Raw genomic sequence first — 22,728 nt, forward strand, 5'->3', positions numbered from 1 at the left:
ATCTGGCCTTATTATTATATGGTCTGATTTAATAAATCAAGGAAGAATTGGTGATAATGTACTAGACACTCAAAATTTACAAACATTTTCTAGGTATTTTTGAAGCAGTGTTAGGATAGAAAGCCACCGATAGTTGGAACACACAGCTTGGGAATGGATGTCACATTGAGATGACATTAGAAAGAGATGTCACATTGCACATGACATTAAATTAGATTAGGAGGATAGAAATTAAATCGACAGAGAGGAAGACATTGGGAATTATGTTCAAAAGATAATAGATTTTGATAAAAATTTATGGAGATAAAGCAGATGATAGGGACTTTAATTGCTAACTTGGTTTTGCAAACTGGTTTGCTTCTTTGTTTTGATCAGTAAGAGATGTTACCATTAAAGAGCTACTTTTCACTACCAGGCATCATTAAAAAGAAGGAGAAGAAAGAAAGAAAAAGAAAGAAACAGCTAAAAACAACAATGTACTCATTGTAAGTTAGAACGGAAGTTGGGACCAAAGAACAGTGACTGAATTGTAGCAACCAAGTAGAAGAGTAGGAAAGAGCTTTTAGGGTTGCAGACATGTGTTTAGCGTACACTTTCAGTGCAATAACTACCATATGTACTTAAAAATAATACTGTTGTCAAATTTAGGCTGTCACATTAGGAAGAATGAGCAAACAGAGATGCAGAAGCTTAAACACAACTGCTCTAAAAACGTAAAACATGAGCAACAGCACTTCTAACACGGAACACAGGGCAAGGCAGGTATCAGAAAGGTAAGGTGCCCTTTGCATAGAAGTTCTGTCACTAGATTCCCTTGCTCTTTGTCCACAGAAGTTTATGCTGCCTTGTCTCTCAAAAAAAAAGAAAAAGAAAAATATTCAGGAGCTTCTGGCTCTGATTTCCGTCATCATTGGGTTGTTTTGATAAGCCCTATTGAACATTTACAGTGAGGAGCACCAATTCAATAGTTACTACTGGAGGGAAGCACCCCCAGAGTTCTGGAAAACAGCAGACTGGGATTTCGGAGCTCAGGCGCCAGCCTCAGTGGCAACCAAACGGTTATTTCACCCTTTGCTGGAAACCCACAGCAAAGATGGTAACAATAGAGTAGGTCTCAATCATAGAAGACTTTCAAATCATCACCAAACTGCCAGCTATCCCAGAAGGGGCTTTCTTCTATTCTGCTTGTCCTAAGATGCATTTGATAATCAACAGCTTTATTGTTATCCATCACACCCGTTCCATTACAGTTGCCTTGAAAGAAAAATGAATGAGTATAATACAATCATGCACACCTATTACCGTAGTCACTAGCTCTCAGTGTGGTGTTGGAGAAGTCTCGCAGCCCAGAGACTCAGAACATTTCCTGTGATGGTTTTCAAAGCAGTTTTCAAACCCTTGAAAAGATAGTCTTAGGCAGTCTCATAGCAATGAACTATCGTCATCATCAATAGTCTCCATGACTTGCTCACCTATCCTATTTCAGGGATTTTGTCAAGATACCAAATACTCTTTGTTGAAAAAGTCCCATCTCCCTTTAAGTAGTATCCTCACATTGTATGTGCCAGGGTAATAACTATTAAGTACCTACATATGGTGCTTTATGGTAATATAGCTGATGCTATTACACTGTTGTCACAAGAATGCTTGGCTCTTTGTGCCAAGGAGCACACATGCTCATAATAAATGATTTTTATGACTTCACATACACAACCATGATGCACAGAAAGTATAAAGGAAAGATTGCTTATTAAAAATGCAGCATTGGCACTGATTCCATCCCCAATTACAGGCAACAAGGGGATTGTATGAAGCCAATGAAAGCATAAGGGTGGAAAATGGGAACGATAACTCCATGAAGCACGTTCTGAAACCTGTATTGTATTGTTCAAACGGCAACGGTATTATTTTGTTGCTTTCCTTTCATAATCCTAAAGGCTCCCCTCTCTCTATTGAGGCCAAAACGTAAATTGTCCCTCTCATCAATGGCAACTCTTTAATCTTTCCTTTTTGGCTTTGAACAAACAACAAAGGTAGTCATGGATGATTCATACCATCTTTCATGCTCCTAGACAGACTTTGCCCCCTCCCTAAACTACACCTAAACCCTTATGCATAAAGTTGGAAGAAAGTGCAGCTCAAAAGGCAGCTGTTCTGCTGTTGTACTCTTCAGAATTTCCAGATTAGGGTCACGTGAAACATTTTCTGAAAAAATAGGAAGCCAAGCCAAATTCACTGTTTCAGGTTTTCAGACACAATTTGAACCAGCTGGATTTTACTGGGAACTTTTACTTGCAAGTAAACCTAGCGATGAAACTAAAACCAGCATTTATCTCTTGGAACGAACTTCATCTCTGGGGATTAGCCTTCATATCTGTTCCCTTGAGGATCTCTTGAATTTTGAAAAGTCTAAGGAGAAACCTGCCAGATTACTCCTCAGAGAATCAGATGGGAATTTCATCCAAGGAAGGTGGAAAGCACAACTACATAAAATGCTTCTATTAGTCAAATCTTCAGACACTGAAGGAAGCTAGGCCCACTCTGTAATCTGATTTTAAGCAACCCATATTAAAATAGCTAATGATATCCTATACACATGTACTAATAAAAATAAAAGCCAACACACACATATTCACTTAATCTCACACGAACACTTCCAAGTATGGCACACAGTGACTTATTTGCTGAATTTGAAAAGGGAAAAAAAGTTCTACATCATATTCTGAGTATGCCTTATATGAAAATTATATTACTTGCTAAAAACTGAAGTTTTATAGATCAAAGGGCATAGGAGTACTCTGTTGTTTCTCTGTCCCATTGGATAAGTAGTAACTTTCAGGCACTCTGTTCCTCTTCCACTATGAGCACGAATTTGGTCAATGGGTCTTAAATAAACAAAAGACTAGTAATTTGTGTTCAAAGACAGACAAAGACTTTAATTGGCAAGCCACTGTGTTAGATACCTAGTCAAACTTAGGAAAAAAGTATATTATATCTGGTTCTTTATCTACTTTCAGCAAACGTGATGGCTTCTCAGTATCTGTATTGCAAATCATAGTATCCATAAGTAGAGAGAAAGAGGGAAATGTCTGCCAAATAGGCAGGGGGAGGGGGGGATGGAGTGGGGAGGGATACTGGTGGTGGAAGATGTACACTGCTGGAGGGATGGGTATTAAATCATTGTATGACTGAAACTGAAACATGTAAGATTTGTAACTGTAAAAAGCAAAGAATATTACATCTTGCATAGCTTCAGTTTTCTCCACATGATCATTTCACAGTGTGGATCTATGTAAGTGATCTGCTCCTTAAAGTTTGCTAAATGATAGGATCATTTTCAAAAGTTGGTCCCAAACCGGATACCACTATATTAATGCAATGTTTAAAAGATCTACCTCTGGCCCTTAGCCATTCACTGTGCAATTTTGTTGTCCAGCAATAGAGCACAATGGTTGAGAATCACTATTGTCCATAGAATTGTTGTCAAATCAGCTAGAAGCATAGAACCACCCATCTCTGGGATCCCCTTCTTATTTTAAACATGCTGTCCAGAATAGGAAGAGACTTAGAAGCCCAATTAGAGCATCCCATGTGTTCTAAGCTGAAAACTGAGTCTAACCTGCTTTCTACTATTCTAAGGAGAAAATGAAAATCTAAAGAGAAATGGGGTGGTCTGAAATTTTCTATGTGTAGAGTCTGATATAGATTTTAACTGCCAGAACAAAGAGCCCTTTAAAATTCATATTGAAATTATGGAATTATGACTTACTCAAGCACCTCAGAGGCTTTTTACTAAACTAACTAGCTAACTTCTTTTAGCCACTTTATTTAGCCCTTTTACACTTTGGTTGCTCTCACCTCCTACTCTAATTTTTGTTCAGAGAACACATTTTGCACTACTTTGTGAAATTGTGTTAGATGCTAAAAGAGTGATGATACTATTATGTTGTTTTCTGACTGATAACATTTATTCACTGGAACAGAGGTTATCAATGTGAACAGAGAAAATATGAGGCCAATGAAATTCCGCCAGCATACTATACTTATTTTTTATATTTGTAATATGACAATCTTGCTACAAATACATATATAATACATTAATCAATTATTTATACTTAATAAGAACAGGCCATTCTTGATTCAAATCCAGCGCTTCTCTGGATTTGGGTTGATATTTTCTTTCATGTGCAGATGTGGGAATAACTTGGAAACTAGGAGATCTTTTGGTTTGGTAAGAAAATTGAAACACATTTTAAAATCATGATTCTAGGGATAGTATCTCAAAACAAAAATGCTGAAGCATGCCCAGGGGAGGAAAAGAAGTTTAAGAGCCCTCCATGATTTATGACAGCAGTGCTAGATAGCAGTTTCAGGAAAAAAATAGTGGTCCAGCCCTTGTAATTACAGAATCGTACCTGGGCAGGCAATATCTAGCAGTTGGGGACTTGTTAAATCTGCAAGTGTTCAAATTTCATTTCAAATCTATTCAATCCAAAACTTTGGAAGTGGGGGCCCCCAAATTGTACTTAGCCAGCCCTATGTGTGATTCCCGGGCAGCAAAGCTTAAGCCTTAAGAACCGTTTTAGTAAATTATTAGCAGATCTGCTCCAGACCACACAGGACTCGATGACATTTGCACTTGGAAAAAACAACAAGCAGAGTGACACAGTCCTCCACTAGGGTAGTTTGCTCTAGTTCTCAGCAGCACATAGTTGGGCCTATATAAATTACATAATTTAGATAAAATTAGGGGATTTTTTCCCCTAAAAGTTCCTTAAGAGATTGTTTAGGCGCACATTATCCAATGGACGACGTTCAATTAAATATTACATCCTAAGGAGATCTTAGAAAGTCAAGTCTCAGGTCCCATCTCAGACCTACTGAATAAGAATTTTTGTTTTCACTAAGAGTCAGAATATTTCCTACACATGTCTGTGTTTGAGCTCAAACTTATGTGTTCATCACATGGCCCCCAAATAATACTTATCATATCTAAGCATCATAATAACATATGATAAGTATCAAAGAAACTTATATATGAAGAAATTTATCACATCTAAAGCAAATATCATCCCTGGCCCATCACCCCTGGTGGTGACTCAAAGAATCAGAGCACATCCTCTGCATGCAGGAGCCCCAGAACAGACCCTGGGTGACGTGTGGCCCTCCCCAAGCTGCCGGGAGTGACCACAGGCACTGCCAGGTGCAATCCTGCTCCTCAGATGAAGCAAAGCAGCCTGGTATCCCAGAGGCAATGGTCTCCCCACCTGTATGTCATCATAATACTTATGCAAAAATATGAATTTATACAATTTTCCCAAGCCGTCAAAATCAACACTGAATTATGAATTTTCTTCCCTTTTGGTGCTCTCTATCGTACTTGGGACCCAGAGACTACTCACAGATTCTCAGTAGCAGGGCTGATGAGTGAACGCAGGGTCCAAGGACATGGTGGGCTCAGGAGAGACAGGGGGCAGGGGCCAGGGGTGAGGTTCTAAGCCCTTTCCTATCACTCCCCTCTCTTATGGATGTTTTACGTTTGTATATATTTGTGTGAGGTGGACAGGGGAAATTGCTCAAGAGACCCTGGCTTCCTCCCTGTGGTTCTTGGTCAAGGCTGGTGGCTCAATTCAAAGGCTCAGAGATGGTGCTCTGCAGGCCCTATGGTGGTGGGTGCCTCGGGCACAGCTGGCAGTGCTCAGGGGGACTGTGGGCTTCACCTAGCAGTGCCCCAGAGTCCATGCGTGTCTGAGTGCTGACCCCATGAGCCACAGGCAAAGCCCATGCCCCAACCCCGGGACAGCTTACGGATATTTGTAAATGAACAAAATCACATAATCCTTGCATGGGCATTTTGCATTTGGAATAATTATTGTACTCTCTTCACAGAGTAAGATCACTGAAGCAGAGAAAAATCAGTTCAGGGTTATCATGATGGCACATTTATTTGAACACAAACATGCTAATACCATATTATTACTCTGAGACTGTGCCTTCTGGTAAAGTCTATGAATGATTCCAAACATGCATCAGATTTCTGGAGTTACTGGTCCTGATCATGGTTCCAGTTGGAATTTAAGAGCAGGGCCAAGGAAGAAAATACCCTATTAGTATATTAGATTTAAAAGCCAAGGAAGGTTAAATACATTGATGGAACCCTGGGGCCCAAATCCAATTCTTTAACTATAGGCATATAAATTTCAAATAGTGTAAATTCAAAGGCTTATTTTTTAAAACCAGATCTAAGGTATATTATTATAGATCTGAATTTTTACATTGGTGGGGAACTAGAGCCATTCTGAATGAATGGTTTAGTTGTTTTTATTGTCTTTTTGTTACTAACTTATACAAGCCAGTTCCCCGTTCTGTGAATAGTTCAAAAGATTTTGAAAATAATGAAAAAACAACACAAAGTAATAATCAATAACTTGTTTCTAAGAAAAAAAACACATGAATGTCCATAATTTGAGGACTACAAATTTACCAGGCAGCCATTTTAGTCTAGAAAATAAAAAATACTGTACTATTTATAAGCTATGTTATTAATATGAATATAGAGAAGAGAAATTTTGTTGAAAGTTCCTTGGAAAACCAAGAGAAATTTTTTTTTAGCACCTGGACTGAATTTGAAGGAAACTAGACTTGAATTAGGGTTTTGTGTAGAAACCAAGAAAAAGTCCGTGGTTTTGGCTAGATGAAGTGATTTATTTAAAGCCAAAACTTAACATAACACTCTTGGAATACTAACTTATATGATTTGACTATAAGAGAGGTTGGTTCATGTGTGTGTGGTGTGTGTGAGGGGGACGGGCTGAGGGGAAGTATGTTCACAGAGTACCAGCACACACAGAGTAACAGAACACATAAATAAAAGACAAAGAGAGGATTTGCAATTATTTTCACAAGCTTTTAACTCTTATAATCACAGCTGGTGAATAGAAGGTTATAAAGCTAAAATAAATGTATAAATTTGAGTAGCACAGCGGGTAGGGCATTTGTCTTGCACAGTGCCAACCTGGGTTCAATTCTTCCGCCTCTCTCAGAGAGTCTGGCAAGCTACCAAGAGTATCTTGCCCACACGGCAGAGCCTGGCAAGCTACCCATGGTGTATTCAATATGCCAAAAACAGTAACAACAAGTCTCACACTGGAGAGTTACTGGTGCCCGCTCGAGCAAATAGATGAGCAACGGGATGACAGTGTCAGTGACAGAGTCTGAGCATGAGATAATCCATTAAACATTATTTAAATTATATTGCCAAAATAAGTGGAATATTTTATACTGTGGCACTGTAGCATTCCAGTGTGGAATGAGAGTATTCTATGTGGGCGGAATACTCTCGGTATTTTTCACCTTTATCTATACATCTGTGTATAAAAAGTCACTAGTAAGACAGTAATTTTAGGTTCAGACCTTTGCTTGGATAGACAGATTAAATGATGCAAGGTAACATTAAATGCAGCCAAATAAATACCAACGTAATGCAGACAAGTAAATCAATTAATTTCTTATTGACTGAAATATCTAGTGATATCTAATATGAGACTAAATATATAGTAAGTAGTGCTAAAAGAAGAAATAAGTTGCAGAAAAAGGTACTATTCAGAAAGGCTCTTTTTCAAGGTTTTATATAGGACAAAACATTCTGTACACTTTAGGGCTTTTTATATTATTCCTCATGCCACCAAGCCTGCCCCTGTCGTGACCTCATGCCTCCTTCTGTGCCTGAGGCCTCCTCTTCTCCCGGACCCCCACTCACCAGAGAGCCCCGCTTCCTTGCGATTGTTCCCCTGGGCACCCCACTTTGTTCTCGTCCTCCTGCCAGTCGACCCCTGGTAAGTGACGCTCCTTTCTGAGCTGCCCCTGGCAGGGCCACGCATCGTGACCAGCGCTGCCCTGGAAAGTCCCGGGCATTCCTGGCTGGGCCCTGGGGTCTGTGGGCACCGGGGAACCCACAGAACCCAGGTCGCACACGTGGCTTTTCTTTCTTTAAACCTGGGGTGGGGGTATAGCTGCGTGCCAGTCCCTGGAGGAACTTCCAGGGGACATGGGGCAGCCCCCTGGAAGTTCTGTGGGTTATTGATCTGAGAGGCGGCCTGGGTCTGCCTGAGACTAAATTTGGAGGAGCTAATCCCCGAGGGCGATGGAGGGGGTCAGGTTGCCGCCATCCAGCCTGACTGTTGCTGAGGCAGCTATTGGCACTAGGGAGGGGTGAAGCCTGGGCTCCCCCCCAGCACCTCAGCCGTCCCCAGCTCTGGGTCTTGGGTCACACGGGGCCCCAGATTCATTTGGGATTTCATTGGTTTATTAATCTTACATTATTATTTAAAAGTATTTTGCAGTTCATTTCATTTTCATCTTTGTTTGTGGGGGTACCAGGCAGTGCTCAGTAATTCTTAGTGCTACACTCAGAAATCACTCCTGGCGGTGCTCAGGGGCCCTATGGCATACTGAGGGTCCAACCTGGGTCAGCTGCGTGCCAGGCAAGCACCCTCCCTGCTGTGCTATAGACCCTTTATTTCCATTTAAAGTACATTCTTTTAAATTTCAGTTTCTTTATATATATATGTGTATATATATGTATATATACATGTATATGTATATATATGTATACATATATATATATATCTACACACACACACACACACACACACACCTCTCCACACACCTCTCGGAGAGCCCGGCAAGCTACTGAGCATGTCACGCCTGCACGGCAGAGCCTGGCAAGCTACCCGTGGTGGCGTATTCAATATGCCAAAAACGGTAACAATAGGTCTCATTCTCCTGACCCGGAAAGAGCCTCCAATTGTTGGGAAAGATGAGTAAGGAGAGGCTGCTAAAATCTTAGGACTGGGAGGAATAGAGATGTTACTGGTGCTCGCTTGAGTAAATCAAAGAGCAATGGGATGACAGTGATACAGTGATACAGTCTCTCATCTTATTGTGAGCAGACAGAGCTCCAGATAATATATGTTTCTAGGGATACACACAAGTATTAAGAATTACTAGGGTCAAAGGCTTCTTTCCAGTTGACTACTTCAGGGTCAACTGGAAAACATTTTCTACTTAAGTCCAAAGTGTTTTAAAGGATATCTGTAAAGCCTGCAAGAGTTGGAAAATATAGCGTACTTGAAATGTTTACAGCATAGTAGTAGCCTGATCATTTTAATATTGCTCCAATATTTAAACTGAGATTTCCGATTAAATGAAAACACAAATAATGAGCTTCTCAATAGGCAAGCTATACTATTAGGAAAGTTCTAATAAGGAAAAGAAAAATAGTGGTGTTTAGACGACAGTGCTTCCATTGATATACAGTATATATTGTTTCATTCATTCATTTACCACTTTTAAATAGCTAATGTGTACCAAATGCATTTTTTAGGCACTGGTGTGAAGGAAGGCACATTGAAAAGGGAAAGGTATTAGTTTTGCCTTTCTGAACAGAGACATAACTCATTTCTAAGATGTGGAAGAAGAAAGAGCCTCCAAAACCTATGGCTAGACTGTGTTTTCCCCACATGTGCATTAGAGAAATATTTCCCAAACCTGGTTGAAAATCAGAACAGCCTGTATTATATTTAAACAATGATTTCTGAAATCAATCTAAGATCCATTAATTTATAACAACTGAGGTGAAGGCCAAAAACCAGTATTTTAAGAAAATGATTTAGATGTTTCTAAGGTATAGTAATTTGAGTAAAGGAAATCCAATGTCCATCTCCTTGATAGTTTGGCATTGTCATTATGACTAGCAGGTTCTTCATCAATCATGGAAAGAGTTGGCCTAATTTAGTTGGGAATTCCAGTTGAATTTAGTGAAACAGTAGAGAAAGACCTTCAAATGCATGTAGTCTTTGCAGAACATCGGGAAAAAAAAGTTCCTTTCCTCCTGTTCTGGATCCAGCACTAAAGACATTTGTTTGGAATTTTGTTTGCTTGTTTGGGGTCCATACCTAAAGGTTCAGGGCTTACTCTTGACTCTGTGCTCAGAGACAACTCCTGCAGACTTAGGGAACCACAGGATGCTGGGGGTCAAACCAGACGAGGCCACGTGCAATGCAAGCACCCTCCCTGCTATACAACCTCTCTGGCCCCACAAGAAGGTAAGGTGATTGAAAAGCATAAAATATTTTCTATGTAGCAAGCACTTATATGCTCAACCTTTAACCTTTTTTTTGTTGTTGTTTGTTTTGGCCAAACCATGGTATTCATTCCTTCCCCTGCTCTTGGCTCTGTGCTCAGGAATCTCTCCTGGTGGTGCTCAGGTCTGTGGTGTCAGGCACCACCCCCAAGTCAACAGCATGCGAGGCAAGGGCCTTACCCACTGTACTATCTCTCTGGCTCCATATACTCTTTTTTTTTCTTTTGCTTTTTGGGTCACACCTGGCGATGCACAGGGGTTACTCTTGGCTCTTCACTCAGGAATTACCTCTGGTGGTGCTCGGGGGACCATATGGGATGCTGGGAATTGAACCCGGGTTGGCCGTGTGCAAGGCAAATGCCCTACCCACTGTGCTATTGCTCCAGCCCTGGGATCCATATACTCTAATCTGATTTGAACTCTCTATGTAAATATGAGATCTCTGGTAATAAAATTAAAGGCATGCTTTAAGGCAAAGAGGCTCTGCTATCTGCAGTGGAGGACCATTGGTATTGAAACAGAACTCCTCTCATACTTCATTATATTAACACATTTGTTGGCTCAGAGAAAGATAAACACAGTGATGCCTCTAAATGCCAGCTGATACACTACAACATTCTTAGCAATATCTGAGACTATTATCGTGAAGGGTTATTCCTCCTGCAGGTAGACTGAGTACTCTTAACTGCTCATTTTTTATGGAGAGAGAAATACACAGAAGTAAGGCTAATTAGTAGTGGTAAGTAGCTTGATCTGAGAAATAAAAAGAGCGAACGTGGAATAATGTAGACCAGGAGATAAGGCAAACGAGCATGTGGAAGAGAAAGTTATGGTAGGAGCACAAAGATGGCAGCTAGTCATATTTCAGATTAACTCCTAGCCGAGAGTGTCGCTCATATAATAGTCTCTCAGCAACCAGGTAGACTTGTGGTTGACAAGTGGAAGCCAGTAATGATGTCTCAGTGATTCAACGTTTACACAAATACATGGAGAGAACAGCAATGGCACCAATAATGATGGTTATGTGTGGGCCCCAAAGGATGGATTCTTCTTTCAAAGCCTGGTCTCAAAGCTTTGTCAATGCTGAATAAAAACCCTTCTAAGCAACAGCAGAGACCTATACCACGTTGTCCACTTGGTAAATTGGTAACACATTGATAATGCCATAATTCTATCATCCTGGAGAGTCAATGATGAATGCTGACAATGCCTACAGTGACTTGCTTTTATTTCCTACCATCAAAATACTTCTTCAAATGTTTTGCATTGTTTTTCAGAGGCAATATGACAGAATTTCATCTTAAACCTTAAGCCATACACCATCATTTTACTTTCCCAAAGCTCTTCCATCATTGTTGCATGATGTATATACTGGTCTCCATTCAATGTTCATCAATAAAACTAATGCAATTTCCAAAGAATCATAGCTCAGGGCACTTCTCTGGAGAATTGAGTGGCACTATACAAAGAATGAATGCTTTCCCTTTCCTTCTGACATAAGACAGTTTAGTGATACATTTCTAAAAGCACCCATGAAGGTCCCCAAAGGAATAGTGAAAGAACTAGTCTCAATGTGAGATTCTTTTTTTTTTTTGCTTTTTTTGGGTCTCACCCAGCAATGCACAGGGGTCACTCCTGGCTCATGCACTCAGGAATCACCCTTGGCGGTGTGCAGGGGACCATATGGGATGCTGGGATTTGAACCCAGGTCAGCCGCGTGCAAGGCAAACGCCCTACCCTCTGTGCTATCACTCCAGCCCCTCAATGTGAGATTCTTGACTGCTATATATAGAGTTTTACAATAAATATGAGAAGCAAGCTCAGATATAAACTGACTGGATATCAAGTTGAGATTGAGGATATTAAGATAATACAGTGGTAAAGCGGTAACAATGAAAACAGGGTCGTTTCCTATCTAAGTAGTAAGAAATGAGACTAAAGGATCCCCTGTTATTAGAAACCTAATATTTCTGACAAATATATTTGTCCAATTTAGTGGCAAAAGTATCACTATCACTATCATCCAGTTGATTCCCAATTTGCTCGAGTGGGCTCAGTGACATATCCATTTGTTCTATCCCTGAGATTTTTAGCAGTCTCTCTTTACTCGTCCTTCCCAACAGTGCTGCATTAGAGGCTCTTTCAGGGTCAGGAGAATGAGACCCATCATTGTTACTGTATTTGGCATATGATTATGCCATGGGGAGCTTGCCAGGCTCTTCCATGTGGGCAGAAAAATTCTTGGTAACTTACCAGGTTATCTGAGAGGGAGAACTAGGCTATAAGATGTCCGGGAGCTTGGTTTTATAGTCTCTGGATATTGGCTATTGATGGTATTACACAGTCCCAGGGCAGTTTCTGTGTGTGACCACCTAGCTACTGGAAAATGGGGGATCTGTGTGGAAGAGGCCCAGTCCTGATCCAAGCAGGCTTGGAGATCTCAGCCCCGGGTCCCGCACACCTGGGTCCCTCTGCCGGTTTCTTCATGCATGAGGCTCGTCCGAATGTGTGGAAAGGGGCCTTGAGCATGGCTGTGGCTGGGTTCCAGAGGTCTTTGGCTGCCGGGGCTCTGCTCGGGGCAAGGAGGGAAACTCAAACCACCCCCTCCAAGGGACCCCTGTACAGACAGCCAGGTACGGGGCAAGAAACTCTGCATCGCTCTCTTCCAGGAGCTTGGTTTTATAGTCTCTAGATGTTGGTCATTGATTGGATTACACAGTGCCAGGGCAGTTTCTGTTTTTATTTAATCCTCTCTCTATATATAATGTTTTAAATTAATCTATAGTTTAGATTATCTTAAATAATAATTTACAGAGAGAAAGAAAATAATGTAGACTTGGGATATATTTGTTGTAGGTGTATATTTGATATTTGTATGGTAGAGAATTGCAAAATATAGCTAGTTGTTTTTTAGGTCATGGGTTGACTCTATACTAGAAGGTCTCACAAAATCTGGGCTGGACTTCACCTAAGAAAACAGCCTTTGTTAGGACAAAGAAAGGACCAGGATGACAATAATAGCTGGAATTATCATGTTGCACAAGAACTGAGTGTTAAAAGTAGATAAAGTGATATACCTGATAACCTTTCAGTATCTGTATTGTAAGCCACAATGCTCAAGAGGAGAGAGAGAGAGAGAGAGAGAGAGAGAGAGAGAGAGAGAGAGAGAAAGAAAGAAAGAAAGAAAGAAAGAAAGAAAGAAAGAAAGAAAGAAAGAAAGAAAGAAAGAAAGAAAGAAAGAAAGAGAGGAGAGACAGAAACAGAGACAGAGACAGAGAAGAAAAGTTCCTGCTGTAGAAGGAGGCAGGAGGTGGGGGATGAGGTGGCAGGAAGGGACCTGGGGACACTGTCTGGGAAATGTACACTGGTGGAGGGATGTGTGTTGGAACACTGTATGACAGAAACCTAATCATGAACAGATTTGTAAGAGTCTATTTCACCATGATTCAATTAACAAAAAATAAAATAGAACACAGCCTTTGAGCTTGTGGCTGTGATTGGAAAATATTGAGGGACTCTTTAGATGACCTCCTTTGGAAGAGAGTATGTTTTATGTGTGAACAGAAGAATCAGCATAGGAAAATAAAGGTAAGGTTGTGACAGGTCCACTTTTTGATTAATAATTATAGTTATAAGTAAAATAATTCTACTTTTTAGAAGAAAACATTTACATAATATCCAAGTTATATGAGAAACTCATCCACTCAACAACAGCAACAAATCACATGATAAAATAGCAGTAAGGGCTGAAAAGATAGCTACTTCTTTAACAAATATATATAAACAGAAAACAACTACAGAAAATACTCAACATCACTGATTATCAGGGGAAATGCATGTCCACAGGATAAAGAGACAATGAGATGCCACCTCATTCCTCTGATAATGGCCTATAGTAAAAATGCCAGATACAAGTGCAGCTAGGTGTGGAGAAACAGGAAACTTCACACTCTATTGTGTAAATGTAAACTTACTTAGCCTCTCTATAAAGTAGCATGTATAGGGCTGTCATGGTGGGTCAGAGGGTATGATACTTGTTTTCTATGCTTCTGCCACAGGTTCAACCCCTGGCCCCCATGTAGTCCTCTGATCTGTGCCAGGAGTGATCCCGGAGTAAGCTCTGAGCACTACCAGTTATGTGACCCCCTCCCCCCTCCAAATATAAGGTGATTAAAAAAAACTAGTATGGAGATTTCTCAAAAAGTTGCAAACAGAATTACTCATAATTTAGCAATTGTACTTCTTTGAACCTATCCAAAGAACACAAAACACTCACTTAAAGTGATATATATGTACAAAGCAAACTATGTACATTACAACATTCCTTATCACAACCAAGAAAAGAAAACAGGAATGGGAAAGCAAGCTAACTGCCCAATGCCATATAAGTGAATAAAGAAGTTGTGACATATATATGTATATATATATATACACACACAATGGAATACCACTGATATGTAAGAAAGGTGAAATCTTGTAATTTGCTACAACATGCATAAATATCAGGTTAAGCAAATTAAGACGGATAGAGAAAAAAACTAATGATGCCCTCATATATTGTACAAACAAAGCAAGAGAACAGATAATGTATAATGAAAATGAACACTCAGACTCTAATGATAGAAAGTGGGTTGGGGCGCGGTGGAAGAGAAGGGTCTTATGTACAAAGGTAAAGGAATATTTGCATTTTAGTGATGGGTATGATATGGTGACATAAAAAACTTAGAAACATTCATGTTATTATAGAGAATTACAATCTCAAAAATAAATAGAAAAATGTTTGCCTTTTCTTCTGATCAAATTGAGACAATAGATTCTAGTCTCTCTGGGCAGATTTGGCCATGAGATTTTTGATGAGCCATGGAATGTAGGTATGGTGGATGCTCAATTTTCACAACAAAATAATAACGTGCTTCTCAGTTACTGTGTGACATTCTGTATTCTTTTACTATTCTCCAGTTGAGTAAAGAGCTGAGTTAAAGTCCTATTCTAAGGTAAAATAGAAGATATTCTAAATGACCATGAACAGTGCTGATTGGAATTGAGGCTATGAAAGAATAAAACCCCACTGTTTAAAGCTCCTGAAGAGGCTGAGAGTATCCATCTGTACCACAGCACTACAGTATCCCTGTACTACAGGGATAAAGTGCTCGCCTTGCACACAGCTGACCCCACTTTGATCCTTGGCACTGTATGGGGTGACTTAAGACTCCATTAAGACAAAGGCATCTAGAATGTTTGACATAAATTTGGCTGGAAATTTGTGGGAAAATTACACACCAGAGAAGAATATAATCATACTGGAGGGGGGTGGACCAGAACGAAAAAGAAAGAATGTATTGAACATCAGCATTGGGAAATTTGTTGTGAAGGAAGGAGAATGATTATTAATTAATTGGAGGTCCTTGTATATATTTTTAATTAATGAATTATTTTAATTATTGGACAATTAAAATGTCCATAAGTGTTTATACACATATATCCTTGATCATAACATTATTTACAGTAGTCTAGGCCTGCAAACAATTCAAGTGCCCAACAATAAATAGATGCATAGGAAACTGTGGTTTATGTACACAAAAGAGCACTAACCACTAACTGAGATAAGAAGAAATCATACAACAGATGAAGTTGGAGAGTATCTTGCTAAGCAAAGTGATTTGGAAGGAAAAATGACAATAATCCACACTTTTGTATGGGATATGAAGAAATAAAGTAAGTGATTAAAAAAAGTCCTCAACAGAAATCAGCTCTGAGAATGTGCCAACAGAACAGGAATCTGAGGAACAGAGAGGGGTCTTTAGACGAGGGGCATCAGGACTAACACACTGTCCAAGGCAGAGTGGGGCTGGGAGAAGCACTGTTGATATAGTTGGGGTTTTTTCTTTTGCTTTTGGGGTCACACCCGGAGTTGCTCAGGGGTTATTCCATCTCTGTACTCAGGGATCACTCCTGGTGGTGCTGGGGGACTGTATGGGATGCCGAAGATTGAACTCAGGTTGGCTGCATGCAAGGCAAATGCCCTCTTCACTGTGCTATTGCTCCAGCCCGCATTTCCAATATAAAGTAATCATACTCACACTGCTATGAACATACTAACAAATTTTTAACTTTTAACAATTTAAAAATTGGCTTTATGAACAGTTGGTCTGAACAAGATAATTATAAAGAGGCAAACAAATTTCAAATGTGGATTAATTGTTCAGAAGTAATAATACAGTAAATTGACAAGCTACAAAATATCTTGGAATGAATTTAACCAAAGTAAAAGATATATATATATATATATGGAAAAATATAGTATATTGTTAAAAGCAACTAAAGACAAAAGAAGTGGAAATATGTTCAGTGTTCATGGTTTTGAAGAATTAGCACGGTTAATATGGTTATAGTATCTACAGTAACATTCAGATTCAATAACATTTCTATCAAAGATCTTAGAGTGAAATCATTCCTTAGGAGGGGGAAATGCAAATGGATCTATCATTCTCCAGACTTCAATGTGCCAGTAATTAAAACATGATGATTTTAGAATGAAAACAGACACAGAGATCACAGGAACAGAAATAGAACCACACAAATAATTTACAACAAAGGCAGGAGAACACCATGGAACAAGGGAATACTCTCCCAGTAAAAGGTTTTAGGCAAACTGTATGGCCACATGCAAAAGAATGAATCTAGAACTATTTTACATATTTTCACACACGGCCCCCTTCTGATGTTGGTGATCAGAAGAACGATGACCGCCGCCCCATTCTGCCAAGTGGCCCCTGCTTATTTATAACCCACCATATGCCAATGTTGAAAAATGCTGATATAACATGATACACATATAAAATTCAGGGACTTCTGATTCAGCTCAATAGGCTGAATGCAGGCTTTGCATGTTGAAGGCTGGGACTGGGTCTCAAGAGTTCTCCAAAGTTTTACTGTAGTTATCCTTGAGCAAAAGCTAAGAATAAATCTCTGGGCCATACCCAGTCCCCAAAACAACCAACCAAACGAAAACTCAACATGGATTAAAGACTTGAACATAAGGCCAGAAAATATAAAATACAAAGGAGCCCACATAGATAATATAATTTTAATAACAATATCAAATATGTATTTGGATACTAAACTCCAAAGGCAAAGGAAACAAAAGCAAAAATTAAGAAGTGGGAATACATCAAGTTTAAAAGTTTCTTTCCAGACAAAATATATTCAGATGAACAGACATCCTAAATAATCAGTGACAATATTTGCACATCATCCAACAACATGTTCAGATTGAAGAAATATAAAGTCAGAAAGGCAATGATAAAATAATAAAACACACACATACAACAGCAACAAAATGAAGTCCTGGCTTTCATTACGCTGAGTGAGGTAAGCCGCATGGAGAAAGACCATGATTTCAGTCAAATGTAGCATACAGAAAGCAACAAAAACAAACTTTTGGATTAGAAGACCAGTCCCTCATTACTGGATAGATAAATTGTGATAAAACTGACAAGAGTCGGTCTGACAAGACACTAAAGCAGGCAAGGTGCTTGGCTTGCACATGGCCAGAAGAAGAACCAAGCCAGGACACACATTTGGTACCAGTAACCACATAAAAACTCTGGTCACCACCAGGAGAGATCTCTGAGCACAGAGCCAAGAATAAGACCTGAGCACTGCTGGTTCTGGCACCAAAACAAAATGGTAGAAGTATATTGAAGGTTAAAACAGACTTTTCTTGTTTATTTGTTTAAGGGCCAAACCCCGTGTTGCTCAGTGCTATCACCTGACTCAATACTCAAGGATTAATCTTGGTGGGGCTCAGGGGACCAGAGGTGACATCAGCAATGGGGCTTACAAGGTAATCCCCCCTACCCACTATACTATTGATCCAGCCTAAGAATCAAAATTCTCATGTTGAAGGCAAAGTTGCCCGCTTTTGACACTCCTATTTAGTATAGTACCCTAAGTCCTGGCCATAGCAGTTAGACAAAAAAAAGATATCAAGGGCATACAGATAGGAAAGGAGGAGGTCAAGTTATCACTATTTGCAGAGGATATGGTACTATACTTGGAAAACCTTAAAGACTCTACAGAAAAGCTCCTAGAAACCATAAGTCGATATAGAAAAGTGGGGCAGGCTACACAATCAACACCCAAATGTTCATGCCTTTCTTATATACAAATAATGAAAGAGAAGAAAGAGACATTAAAAAAACAATCCCATTCACAACAGTACCTTAGAAAATCAGGTACCTTGGAATCAGCTTAATGAAAGAGGTGAAGGACCTATACAGGGAAAATTACAAAACACTACTTCAAGAAATAAAGGAGGACACTAGGAAATGTAGACACATCCCCTACTCATGGATAGAAAGAATTAGCATTATCAAAATAGCAATACTGACCAAAGCACTATACAATTTTAATGCAGTCCCTATCAGGATACCCATGACAGTTTTCAAAGAAATAGACAAAATACTCCTGAAATTTATATGGAACAATAAACCCCCACGAATAGATAAAGCAATCCTTGGAAAAAAGAAGATGGGCGGCATCACCTTCCCCAAATTCAAACTCTACTACAAAGCAATAGTAATTAAAACAGCATGGTATTGGACTAGAAACAGACCTGCAGACCGATGGATCAGAGTTGAATATCCTGTCACAGATCCCCAAATAGATGGCCACTTAATCTTTGACAAAGGAGCAAGAAATGCAAAGTGGAAGAAGGAAAGCCTCTTCAACAAGTGGTGCTAGGAAAACTGGATAGCTACCTGCAAAAAAATTAACTCTGACCTCCGTCTAATGCCAGGAACATTAAAGACCTGGCAAAGTGGATTAATGACTTCAATATCAGACATGAATCTATAAGGTTCATAGAAGAAACTGTAGGCAGAACTCTTCATGACATTGAAGCTTAAAGCATCTTTAAGGATGAAACAGCACTGACCATGTAAGTGGAAGCAAACATAAACAAATGGGACTACATCAAACTAAGAAGCTTCTGCACTTCAAAAGAAATAATCATCAAAATACAGAAAGAGCCCACAGAATGGGAAAGAATATTTCCCCAATACCCATCTGATAAGGGATTAATATCAAGGATATATAAGACACTAGTAGAATTGTATAAGAAAAAACCTCCAACCCCATCAAAAGATGGGGTGAAGAAATGAACAGAAGTTTCCTCAAAAAAGAAATAAAAATGGTCAAATGGCACACGAAAAAATGCTCCACATCAAAACAACAATGAGATATCATCTCACGCCACAGAGACTGGCACACATTTAAAAGAACAAGAGCCACCAGTGCTGATGTGGATGTAGGGAAAAAGGGACACTCCTTCACTGTTGGTGGGAATGCTGATTGGTCCAACCTTTCTGGAAAACAATATGGATGGTCCTTCAAAAACTAGAAATTGAGCTTCCATATAACCCCACAATACTACTTTTGGGAATATATCCCGAGGATGCAAAAAAGCACAGTAGAAATGACATCTGTACCTATATATTAATTTCAGCACTGTTCACAATAGCCAAAATACGGAAACACCCCAAGTGTCCAAAACAGATGACTGGTTAAAGAAACTTTGGTACTTCTACACAATGGAATACTATGCAGCTGTTAGGAGAGATGAAGAAATAAAATTTGCTTATAAATGGATAAACATGGAGAGTATCATGCTAAGTGAAATGAGTCAGAAAGAGTGGGACAGTCATAGAAGGACTGCACTCATTTGTGGAGTATAGAATAACATCACATGAGGCTGACACCCAAGGACAGTAGATACAAGGTCCAGGAGGATTGCCCCATAGCTGGAAGACTGCTTCATGAGCAGAGGGGAGAAGGCAGATGGAATAGAGAAGGGATCACTAAGAAAATGATGGCTGGAGGAACCAGTTGGGATGGGAGATGCATGCCGAAAGTAGATAATGGACCAAGCATCATGACCTCTCAGTGTCTGTGCTGCAAGCCATAATGCCCAAAAGTAGAGATAGAGTATGGGGAATATTGTCTGCCATATAGGCAGGGGGAGGGTGGGAAAGGGGGGGTATACCGAGGATTTTGGTGGTGGGGGAATGTGCACTGGTGGAGGGATGGGTGTTTGACCATTGTGAGATTGTAACCCAAACATGAAAGCTTATAACTATCTCACGGTAATTCAATAAAATTTAAAAAATTTTCAAAAAAGAAATTCTCATGTTGAACTTAATGTTGAACATACTGATTTTTCAATGACACATAGTTGAAGCTTATATGAATATAGTTTAATATTATAATACCTATAAGTTATAATACAATGTTATAATTCTATTGCATTTCAAATGAAATAAATATAACATTGCTCAGTTTTTAAGAGAAGCAGAATATTTGAGGACCAAACAAGGATATTTCCAAAGCTCTTTTGGAAGAACTGGTATTTTCAAAACATGACATTCAGCAGGATGACAAGGGCAATTCTATCAGTTTGTCATCTGTTCACAGGTGCAGATCAAATCCTTCCAGCAACTGGAAAACTTTACCAATTCTTTCATGATTTCCATTGCTGTGTTTGGTTGTTTTTTGTCTCTTAACAAATCTATCCCTTTTTCGAGTATTTCATCCATCAACCAGTTCTAACTTTACACTGAGATGCAAGATATGAAAGGTAAAGTTTGCAGTGGGAGTGCAAGGTATAAGGGAAAATGAACTTGAGTCCACCCAGAGGCAAATCTGGGTAGTTGATATTTGAAGTGGGGAGCTGAATACACAGACTGTTAGAATATTCACTGGCCTTAGTCTAGTCTTCCATATCAAAATAGAAATGGGATTTTCAGCATTGTTGGATATCATTGGTTTGTCCTTTCTCCCTTGCCACAGAGTTTGGGCTTATCTGGTAACAATCTCTAAACAATTCTAGACTACATTGATATGTCCTGCTCCCCTTGCCACTAGGAGCTTAGGTATATCAGTCACGTCCATCAAAGTGCTCCTGAGTCACTCCCATTCCTTTGTTTATCTGTAACCACTTCTACCTGTTTATCTGCTCTTCCTCTAATCAAACTCTGTTAATTTGTAAGGTCAGACCTTGCTAGGACAGTGAACTTGTATTGTAAGTTAATATTGTCTTTGTCCTCTCTTATGTCTTTTGAATAATTTACTTTAAAACAATATCCTTTTTGTATGGACAAAGAAAGACATTTATTAATATGCTTTGGTAACATGGGATTTAATTGGCTTCAAATATTATTCACTCCCGGGCATCTGCTTTCTCAACTTAAGCCTCAGCTGCCCTTACTTCCTAGCACCCCTAAAAGCAGGGTCCTGACGAGGGACGAGACGGACCCAGGGCAAGCGGTGAGTTATGTGCTACCTTGGCATCGAGATGGGCCTGGCCAAAGCGCCTAATACTTAACTATATGTTAAGAGCTTGGTCATGGGCATGTCATGTCATGATCCAAAAGCAAGGACCCTGCTAGGGCTAGGAAAGACTAATCTGGCCTGAGCACTGTAGTCTGAGATCGAGGTGACCCCAGGAAAGCAATTCTATAAGCTCAATGCATCTCTTGCTATGTCCATACAAAATGATTTATAATATGAATACTTATATGTTGGACAAAGAGAGGAGAAATACACCCATGGGATTCAGCTCCTGGGCGGATGTCCTGCTGAAATAGATTCTGTCCCAGTGAAAGCATCGCCTAAGGGATAGAACTTTACCCCCTGTTGATTGTAACCACACCTATGCATAAGCCCTGGCATGCAGGGGGGGGGGCTGGGGGGGATTTAAAGTGGCTGTATAAGGGAGTTGGGGGAGAAGCAGAGAGAGAGAGGGGAGTGTATAGAGAGATTGGAATAAACTGTGATTGAGACCAACCATCTTGCCTCCATTCCTTCCTTCGCAATGCCTTGTCATCGCCATCAACTTCCCCGGGGTGGGGGAAGTGGCTAGAGACTACCGAACGCGGGTGGCGGGAGAGTCAGCGCCGCTGCCCTGTGCCCAGTGCCCGGCGCAGTGCGGTGAGGTGCTCCTCGCCCCTTTCTTTTTTGTGTGTGTGTGTTTTTACACACAGCATGTTTTCAAAGGGTACTTTAGAGGTGATAACTAAGAAGTTCTGCTGAGAAGGTTTTGAGGCACGTCAGTCAGTGGTCTAGACTGGCTTTCAGGCAAGAAGATTCCACGTCAGCTGGATGCTGAGTTTGCCACACCTGAACTTGTGGAGTCCAAAACAAAGCCACTTTCTCTTTACGTTTTCTATTCCTCATGTGCAAGCAGAAAATAAAAGTATACATCTCATACAATTGTCAAGATTGGATGAGAAATGTGACCAAATTTTTTTCAACAATTGGTGGCTACTCTATGCTTATTTTCAATATTAACACCCTGACTTGCATAAATTAAAATTGATTATTTCCAGACAGATTTGTGCTTTTGTGTGTGTGTGTCACACCAGGTGATAGCTCAGGGGTTACTTCTGTCTCTGCACTCAGAAATTACTCTTGATGGTTCTCAGGGACCAAATAGGATACCGGGGATCGAATCCTGATTGGCCGTGTTCAAGACAAATGCCCTACCTGCTGTACTCTTGCTCTGCCCCCCACCTCGCAACAAATTT

General features: G+C 39.9%; 1 protein-coding gene across 1 annotated transcript in view; it reads right to left on the bottom strand.

Annotated features, from left to right (window-relative positions):
• Positions 1 to 1,114: 1,114 nt before the first annotated feature.
• Positions 1,115 to 22,728, bottom strand: part of GFRAL (GDNF family receptor alpha like) — a 61,154-nt gene continuing 39,540 nt past the window's right edge. The window contains exon 7 of the mRNA XM_055121305.1: positions 1,115 to 1,254. Within this exon, the coding sequence (XP_054977280.1) occupies positions 1,115 to 1,254 (140 nt within the window). The remainder of the gene's footprint in view (positions 1,255 to 22,728) is intronic.

Source organism: Sorex araneus, chromosome X, assembly GCF_027595985.1.
Source record: "Sorex araneus isolate mSorAra2 chromosome X, mSorAra2.pri, whole genome shotgun sequence".
Taxonomy (NCBI): domain Eukaryota; kingdom Metazoa; phylum Chordata; class Mammalia; order Eulipotyphla; family Soricidae; genus Sorex; species Sorex araneus.